At 37.1% G+C, this 9941-nt stretch overlaps 1 protein-coding gene across 1 annotated transcript; it reads left to right on the forward strand.

Moving 5' to 3' along the window:
• Positions 1-1339: 1339 nt before the first annotated feature.
• Positions 1340-6673, forward strand: LOC131988111 (interferon-inducible GTPase 5-like). Its single transcript, XM_059353134.1, has 3 exons — positions 1340-1361; positions 4856-5438; positions 6036-6673. The coding sequence occupies exons 2-3, from the start codon at positions 4871-4873 to the stop codon at positions 6671-6673; spliced, it is 1206 nt and encodes a 401-aa protein (XP_059209117.1). The 5' UTR covers positions 1340-1361; positions 4856-4870.
• Positions 6674-9941: the final 3268 nt, after the last annotated feature.

The raw sequence follows: 9941 nt of genomic DNA on the forward strand, positions 1-9941 counted from the left end.
CCTGACCCAGCAATCCACACAACTCCTGGTTCAGGCCCTCGTGACATCACGTTTAGACTACAGTAACTCTCTGCTGGCAGGTCTTCCTGCATGCACCGCCGAACCTCTGCAGATGATCCAGAACGTGGCGGCGTGTCTGGTCTTCAACCAACCCAGGAGAGCACATGTCATGTCGCTTCTTATCTTTCTGCACTGGCTACCAGTCGCAGCCCGCATCAAATTCAAAACTTTGTCTCTCGCTTACAAAACAGCTGGCACAGCTCCTGCATATCTGAACTCCTTTGTTCAGGTCCATAAACCCTCCCGTCCACTATGCTCCTCCAGTGAAAGACGTCTGACCCCTCTGCCGCTGAAGGCCTCTGTGTCTCAAACCAGACTCTTCTCCTCTGTTGTGCCCCGGTGGTGGAACGAACTTCTAAACTCCATCCATTCCATTGAGTCCTTCTCAATCTTTAAGAAGAGACTGAAGACCCTACTCTCTACTGAACACCTCACTCATGATCTACACTGATGACTAAGACAAGTATCGTACTGACCGCACTTGCGACCTATAAAGCACTTGTGTCCTAATGGATTCGAACTTAACCCATGGCACTTCCTCTTGTGTTTCTTGACTTCATCCTTGCTTGTGTTTTATTACTCTCATTTGTACGTCGCTTTGGATAAAGAAGAAAGCACTTGCATTCTAACAGGACTCAACTTAGTCCATGCCACTTATTCTTGTTTATTCTTGTGTTGTTTCTTGACTTCATCCTTGCTTGCATTGTATTATTTCTTAATGTACTTTGCTTTGGATAAAAGTGCCTGCTAAATGACATTGTAGCCATAGCCATAGACTGTATCAAGAAAAATAAAGAAAATACAGAAATGTTGATAATGAAAGTTAACTAAATGTGTGCACCCAAATAGATAACGCAATTAAAGTGTATGTTATATGAACTCAAAACTGTGTCCAGTAATTTATGTGTAGATACAATGAAAGAAAAGGGAGCTTAAAGTGAAAGAAACAAAGAGTTACCACCACTTTACTGTGTGGCTGCAGGTGTGGCTATCACAGGCTAAAACCCGCTCTTGATCAGCTAGAAAAACTGGTTAAATAAATGAGTGCCAGCACGTCACAGGTTTGAGCTCTGAAACAAACACCCTCCCTCTCTGCATTTCTTATAAATCACGTGCTTTCACTGAAAATGTGGATATGTGAGTGATGCTGATTGGTCTCCATCATCACAGCAGGACATTTTCATTGGTCACTTTATTGAGCGTCTAAGGGGCTGAACTCTGTACAACTGTAAAAGTACAACAGCCCAGAAACAGAAGGTAACTTTTCCTCTTGAGCAGCAACGTTTCAAGTTCTTCATACGGTAAGACTTATTTGTTAACTTTTTTAAAAATATTTACTTATGGTTATAAGACATATTTAAAGTTGCAAAATACATAGTATTGTTCATTACATTTTCCTGTTCATGACTTCTAAAGTTACATCTGATTAAATTTCGGTCAAAACTTTTCTGTTTCCATCACTGCAGTTTTGTCCAATGTAACACACTTTACACAGTTTTACATCATTATATATTGAGGTTACAATTGGTATTTAAGGCATTTAAATGATCTCTTTTATCTTTGCTTATTGATATCAGAAATGAATTAATGCTGACCAGAGCTGACAGGCTATTTCCTCTGATCTAGAGATAATGCAGAGCACAGACAGTGAGGAGTTAAACATGGACTGTATATTGAAAAAGTCTATCAGGCACAAACACGCCTCCCTTTGTTAAAGGTCATCTCCCTTACAGGAACCAGTGAAGCCTCCATATGAGGAAATAAAGAGAACATCTTGAAAGCTAATAAATACTCCACAAGAACAGAGAAATGTGTTCTCTCTCTGAGGGCTGCAAGAACAGAATGATGTTATTCAGAATTTTTTTCTTGTGTGGTGTCCGATAACTATTGTGTGATTGGTCAGAAATTTGAATTTGAATGTGAGGTGTGCTGCAGTGGGAGGGCCCTATGAGGACTTCCCAGGAGTTCTTCATCTGAGTATCTTTTAAAGTATGACATGTCCTGGCCATAACTAACTTTGTTCTTGTTCTTGCCACCTTGAGTAGCAAGAACAAATTTCTCCCCCTGCCTGTCACAGCGGGATGTTAAAACCATCATTGTCCAAAAAAAGGTGGAGAATCTACAAATCATCTGTAAATCAATCTGTAACTCAGGAATTAATAGATCTCTGCTCAAGTCAAACTTCCGGGTCACATAAACCCGACCAATTAAATATTAAAATCAAATTCAGTCCTGGTGAATAATCCGTGTATCATTCGTTCTTTCCATTTTCAATTGGCAATCAAAATCAAATAATGAAAAATTGTCTGGTTATTTTGTCATTTGTTGTCTATTATAAAATGAAAAAAATGCTTGTTTTTTCATATTTCAATCTTAGGCTCAGATCAAAAATACAAAATGAAAAACGGGCACTAGGACGGAATTTGATTGTAATATTTAATTGGTCGGGTTTACGTGACCCGGAAGTTTGACTGCGGTCCAGTGAGCCGTCACTCGCTTCTCTGTAGTCAAACCCTCCGTCCCTATATTATAATAATAATATATGATGTAGTGACCCGTATTGTGATATTTATGGTAAATTCATTGAAACTGCTCTAAGCGAGCTGACATGAAGGATGAACACTTTACTGTCATTCTTTCTCACTTTTTCCAGTATAAAACTCTTACCAGCAGAGAGGAGATGAAGTATTAACTTTACATGAACACCACACGTGAAATAATTTAATTGCATCGCGCCGAAAATGTATTAGATGTGTCGACGTGCGGTTTTTAGTTTTCAGAATGAAGTGTTACACAACCAGGCCCAAATACCAGATAAATATGGAAATAAGATTAATTGCATGACATTCACAGAACTGTTCACTGTGGATTTTTCTTTAAAATATACAGTAAAAAATTACATTATATCAAGAAATTATTAAAATTAAAATGTCTGTTTCCAGTCGCTAATTCAACTTCAGGTACATTCTGGAGCAGCTGTTCTCAACCTTGGGGTTGGGACCCCAATTGGGGTCGCGAGATGATTTCTGGGGGTCGCCAAATCATTTTGGAAGTCAGCTCTGTCCACACTGTGTTAAAGTGTTCATGTGGTAATGTGTTTTAGTCTTTTTGGTAATTTAATGTCTTTTTTTGATCATTTTGTGTTTTTTGGTCATTTTGTGTTTTTTTTTTTAGTAATTTTGTGTCTTTTCTGGTCATTTTGCGGTCAATTTGTGTCTTTTTTGGTCATTTTGTTTCTTTTTTTTTAATTTTGTTTCTTTTTTTTGAATTTTTTTTTCTTTTTTGGGTTATTTTGTCTCTTTTTTGGTCAATTTGTGTCTTTTTTTGGTCATTTTGTGTCTTTTCTGGTCATTTTGAGTCTTTTTTGGTCATTTTGATTACTTTTTTTGGTCGTTTTGTTTCTTTTTAGGGTGATCTGAACTGTGTGGAATATCAGTTTAAAATGCACTTGAATATTTACTGTACAGTAAATATTCAAGTGCATTTTATTATGAATTCTAATATAATGTAATATTTTACTGTACAGTCTATATCCAAATGTGTTTTATTTATTTTTTAAAATTCCATAGTGAACAGTTCTGTGAATATCATGCAATTAATCTTATTTCCATATTTATCTGTTTTTTGGCCTGGTTGTGTAACTTTATTCTGAAAACTGAAAACCGCATGTCGACCCAACAAATACATTTTCGGCGCGACGCAATTTGGTGGTGTGTTGATGTAACGTTAATACTTCATCTCCTCTCTGCTGGTAAGAGTTTTATACTGAAAAAAAGTGAGAAAGAATGACGGTAAAGTGTTTATCCTTCATATCAGCTCGCTCTGAGCAGTTTCAAACAAAATAACCAATTTTTCATGATTTGATTTTTGATTGCCAATTGAAAATGGAAAGAACGAATGATACACAGATTGAGAAGTAACCAGTCGGTCCCATTTGTATTGTTGCATAGTCTCCTTGGCTGGCTTAAAGTCCCACCATGATGTCTGAGTTTCCATCAATGTAACGGTTATTCTAGTGTAGTGCCTGACTATAAATTGGACAATATATTAGTGGAGTAACCAGTCTGCCACTACTATTATGGTATTATTGGTATTATTGGTTTCCCCTTGATTTCTATTTTAATTTTATTTTTATGAAAGTGAATTTTTCTTTTCCTTTTCTTCTTCACCTTCCTTCACCTACTTGACCTTTGTTGTACTATGATTTTTGGCTCCCCTTTTTGCATCCCTTTTATCGGGGAGATTGGTAAAGGCCTAAGTCCTGACACAGGGACCCTTGCATATATGTACAGTATGTGAATGTTGGAAGTGATTGCGTTGCGGATGGACCAGAATGGTTTAAATAGACTCAAGGGACAGAAAAATGTTTTCCATCAGAAGGCTCAGTTGGTAGGGAAGTGTGAGAACTTTTGAAAATAATGTTGTTAGAGAAGAGAAAGAATAGAGATAAAAAAAAAAAACATAAATTGAATGAGATATATGTCAGCAGGATATCAGTATTGTGGGAATATGGTATCCGCATATATCACCTCCTCACAGCAGGGGGTGGAGTGTCTGTGTAATTCTGTACTCATCTTTTTATGCCAAAGTGATGCGGTGTGTTTGAGGTTATGTTGCTCATTATGAAACAGAAGAGGGGGAAATATTTAATGACTTCTAAAGATTTAGTTTACATGTAAGATCTTTGTCTGTTTTTAAGATTGTATGTGCATGATGTTAGATCATTGTCTTACTGCATTTTTTTTTTACTATTTCCTATAAAATAATGGTAACTTTTAATTCTCTATTTCTCCAGTTTTCAAAGATCACCATGGAAGATCCACTTGACAACAAAGCAGCTGAAGACATTAAAGAAGCACTAGAAAACAATAATCAAGCCTTAGCTGTAGCAAAGATCCAGGAGTATTTGGAGAAGAAGAAAAATACTCCACTAAATATTGCCGTCACAGGAGAGTCAGGCTCTGGTAAATCCTCCTTTGTTAATGCCTTTAGAGGCTTAGATGATGGTGATGAAGGAGCTGCTCCCACTGGTTGTGTAGAAACCACCATCGAGGTTACAGCATACCCCCATCCTAACTTTCCCAACGTCACACTGTGGGATCTTCCTGGTATTGGCACCCCCAACTTTCTAGCTGACAAATATCTGCAGGATGTTAATTTTGAAAGGTTTGACTTCTTCATCATCGTCTCATCTAATCGATTCAGAGAAAATGATGTGAAGCTCGCTCTGGAGATCCAGAAGATGAAGAAAAAGTTCTACTTTGTTCGCTCAAAGATCGACAATGACTTAGATAATGAGGAAAGAAAGATGAAGAGAAAGAAGTCACAGTTCAATGCTGAAAAGATTCTGAAACAAATCAGGGAAAACTGCACTCAAGGTAAGTGACTTACAGTCTGTAATCATTACTGTAATAATAACAGAGAGAATAATTACAAGATGTCCATAATTAAAAGCCGTTGTTAGACAGTCCTGATTTCTTTGTTCAGAGATCCCAGACTTTAGACAGGTTTACATTCTACAGGTGGTTAGTTAGAGAAACTAGTCTGCACAAAGGTCCATACAGCAGTCAGAGACCTTCTGGTAGTGACCTGCAGGCTCATAGAAGCTCCCCTCTCATTCTCCATGGAGGATGACTGTAGGTGACTGTAGGGCAGTCTGTGGCCGAGAGGTTTGGAATCGGATTTGTAACTGGAGGGTCACTGGTTCAAATCCCAAGGAAGTTTTGTGTAAACTTTAAAAAGTCAAAACACAGACCAGAGGAGGAAAGTTCAGATCTTAGGAAAAATGTAACTACTTCTGACTTTCCTAGATTGGGTGGAGAAGGTTCGATAAAAGCAGTCGGTGACAAAACATCTACACAAATAATAATACGATAACATGTGTCTTGAGATATGCACATGATGTTGTACCTTTTGAAAGCTGTAATTATTTCATCTGTCTTGTCATTTTAAGTTTTTTTCCTTTCATGACACAGGTCTTCAACAACAAGGTGTGAAGTCTCCACAAGTCTTCCTGGTGTCCAGTTTGCAGCTGGAGCTGCATGACTTCCCTCTCTTGGGGAAAACCTTAGGGAGAGAGCTTCCTGCACACAAGAGGCATGCTCTGCTGTTGGCCATGCCCAACATCAGCCTGGAGGTCATCAACAAGAAGAAAGAGGCTTTCCAATACAATATAAAATATTGGGCTCTTCTTAGTGCAGCTGGAGCAGCTATACCAGTTCCTGGGCTTTCTTTAGTCCTTGATGTGGAAGTGTTGGTTGTTGTTGTCACAGGATACGTAAGTGGGTTTGGTCTTGATATCCCATCACTGCGTTCCCTTGCTAACAGATCAAATGTGCCATTGGATGATCTGATGAAGATCATTGTTTCACCACTGGCTGCAAAAAAAATAACCCGTGATCTTGTCCTGAAGGCTCTTCTTCCATTTGGAAATGCAGCTAAGTTAATGGCAGCAGAAGAAGTGTCCAGGTTTATTCCAATATTTGGAATCCCAGTAGCAATGGTCTCCTCTTTTGTCTCCACCTACAGTATGTTAAACACGATCCTCAACATGCTTGCTGAGGATGCACAGAGAGTGTTTGAACTGGCCCTGGGTTTGGAAACCTCAGTGTGAAATTCAAGTTAATGACATTCAATGGCACGTTTGAAAATTACATGTACAAAAGAACTTTTGAATTATTTCCATGATAGTTGCTTTGTGAGTGCAGTTAGTTTTGATATACATAATCTTTACAAATCATAATCTTGAACTCTAGCTGCACATTTTAGCGCACAGTCCGTCATACGTTTTGTAGTTGATCACTCCATCCAATAGAAATGCAGATACTAATAAAAAAACATTTTTTAGCCTAAACTGGGTGTTAACTAACCACTCTTTGTCCACAATTGTGCATCGAGCGACAAATAACGTTACTATATAGCATATAACTGCAATTAAACTTCACTACACTGCATGATATTGTAATTTAAGCGCCCTGACAGAGTGTTTATCTCATTCTTGAGTCCAGGCGCATCATATTCACATTAGGTAGGTTTACGCTGCCTGCTGACACCTTGATCACGGTCACCCATGAATATTAAGTAGCCATGTGGCAGTCTCTTCACAATATGATTCCATCAGACCTTATATCTACACTGCTTAACCGAAGTCGGCAGAGCCAAAACCAAAGAAAAGGCTGGATCACTAACATGCTGCTGCTGCAAGGTGGAAGTGAGAGAGCGAGAAGAGGTCACCACCTCCTCTTTATAACCTTCCCTTAATCAGCCTCACTGATTCCACCTGAGGGAAAGCACGAGACACAATGACTGACAGGCTCATGACAACAAGAGGGGGGTTAGCTGGATAGATTATGTTTATTACCACCAACAGAGATTCATCACCTACACAAATTAAATCCTGAAGGCATTTGGTGAGCAGCTACAAAATCTACATTTTCTGGGTCAAGGAACCATTTAAAACTATTGAGAATATCACTAGATGATTATTTGATCAAATAGATATGTTCATTTTCACCCAGACTGGTAGGTCTTCAAGTGCTGCAGCAGGGAATCCTGAGTTGAAAATGTTTGGACTCTATGTTGACAAGATCAACATTTTGAACCGAAAAGAAACAAAGAAAAACCAACATAAATGTGATTGTGTGTGATCTGTTAGAAATAATCTAAAATGTTATTCTGTCTCTGTTTTCTGTCTCTGTGGATGGGGATCACTATCTGATTGACTAGGTCACTATCTATGCTGCGTAATTCACTAACTGTGTATGTAACCTCTCTTTATGCATTTATAGATTAATCATGTAAGATGCTTTTGATACAATGATCATGTGCTAATATTGTTTTAAAACTATTATTACTCTAGATACATGTATTCCATCTGCTTAAACTTAGTAAGATTCTATCATAACAAGAAGATATATTTTATGTTTGGTATGTTATGTGAACATTGCAAAATCTGTGTTCCCACCAATATCTCTGCTATCAAGTCATAACAAGGCAGGAGGTTGTGTTGAATGTTTTGGGAACAGGTCAGGTCATGGACATGATGTGCTGAGCAGAAAGATAACTGTCTTCTCTGCGTGGTGACATGACGTGTCCTGATATTGATTAAAACTGACGAATCAATGCTTCGAGAGGGACGCACCTTCTGGAGAGTTCTACCGACATTCTCAGTAAACATTGTTAGGCTATAAAACTGGGTTTCAGGGACAGAAGGGGGTCCAACCTTCATGAACTGATCCGCCTTTTTTGTGTAAATCAGGGAAGTGATGTTTGAACTCAGAGACTCTGTAACTGCACATTTTTTTGACGTATTGTAATAAAGTGAAGTTAAACTGAGAACTTGGACGTCTCCTGCTCATCATTCCTCATCAAACGATCTGCGCAGAGAAATAAGTGAGAGGATTTACTGTTGGAGTCAGATAATTTAATTTTAAAGGTTTCCTCAATGCATTTCTCAACAGATCCTGTCATCCAACTCTTTTTTTTAGTAATTTTGTGTCTTTTTTTGGTCATTTTGTCTCTTTTTTTTTAGTAATTTTGTGTCTTTTTTTTGTCATTTTGTCTCTTTTTTTTTGTCATTTTGTGTCTTTTTTAGTCCTTTAGTCCAACATAAAATGTGATTTTGAATCTTTTTTTTTTACTTTCAAAACACTATCATGCTCAGTAAAGAATGTTAAATGTGTCAAATGTGACCAAAGGTGTCAAATCTACCATATAAGAGGGTTCCATCCAGTTCTATCATTTGATACTAAATCTATTTGAGCTTGTCTCCAGTTTTACTTGGTATATCATCATCAAACTGAAACTGGCCTCATGGAGTTTACAGCCAGAACTTTAGAGGTAAATGTACAGTAGGGCTCCACGCTGCTTTGTTTTCTAGTCTGATGGAGGCAACAAGTCTGGATTATTTGGAGCTTTTGGAGACTCCACAGGGTTAACATGAGATTACATTTTAATGTAAAGAGCAAAGAATATATGATAATTTGCATACATCTTAAATGAGTGAATGTGTGATCAGGCAACATTTTTTATTATAATTAATGATCTTTCTTCTGTTACAAACATTACTTGTTATTTATGTCTTAATATTCAGTAATAACAGTAATATTAACAGTCAGGACTACTTATTCATTACATTAAGTGGCTTCTGTTATAAAGGAAATGTATTAAAAGACATAAATCAAAAACATACAGTACTGTGCAAAAATTTAAGGCAGGTGTGAAAAATTCTGTAAAATAAGAATGCTTTCAAAAATAGAAATGTTAGTAGTTTGTTTTTTGTCAATTAACAAAATGCAAAGTGAGTGAACGAAAGAAAAATCAGTAAGTCAGAATGAAAAAACAATTATTATCAGGTCATATAGGTGAAAAAAAAATATGTGCAAAAAGCACATATAAAAACCTACAAAAATGACAAAAAACACACAAAAAAGATTACAAACACACACACACAACAAGCACAACAAAAAACATAAAAACACACACCATTTTTTTTTTTACATAAAACACACAAAAAACACAGAATATGCCGAAAAGGACATAAAAGCAGTCATAAAACACACATAAAAAAACTTTCAAAAAAAGACACAAAGACACACAGAAAACACATTAAAAAAATTAAAAACAAAAAAAATACAAAATATGACAAAAAGCACATATAAAAACACACATTAAAAAACCTACAAAAATGACAAAAAAATACAAACACACAAAAAAGCACAACAAAATACAAAAAACACGTAAAAATACACAAAAATCTGTCAGTAGAGGCTACATCTCCCTGTGATGATGAAGAACACTTCCTCTTCCTCATCTCTCTGCTCTTTCTCTCTTTACAAAGTTTCCCAAAAGGCCTTTGTGCTCATCAATAGCTGCAGGCTGCC

This window comes from Centropristis striata, chromosome 16 (assembly GCF_030273125.1).
Source record: "Centropristis striata isolate RG_2023a ecotype Rhode Island chromosome 16, C.striata_1.0, whole genome shotgun sequence".
NCBI lineage: Eukaryota > Metazoa > Chordata > Actinopteri > Perciformes > Serranidae > Centropristis > Centropristis striata.

Excerpts from the sequence above, each read along its gene's own strand:
- LOC131988111 (XM_059353134.1), top strand. The coding sequence starts at position 4,871 with ATGGAAGATCCACTTGACAACAAAGCAGCTGAAGACATTAAAGAAGCA. Across the intron at positions 5,439-6,035 it reads CAGGGAAAACTGCACTCAAG|GTCTTCAACAACAAGGTGTG; the intron begins GTAAGTGACTTA and ends TTCATGACACAG.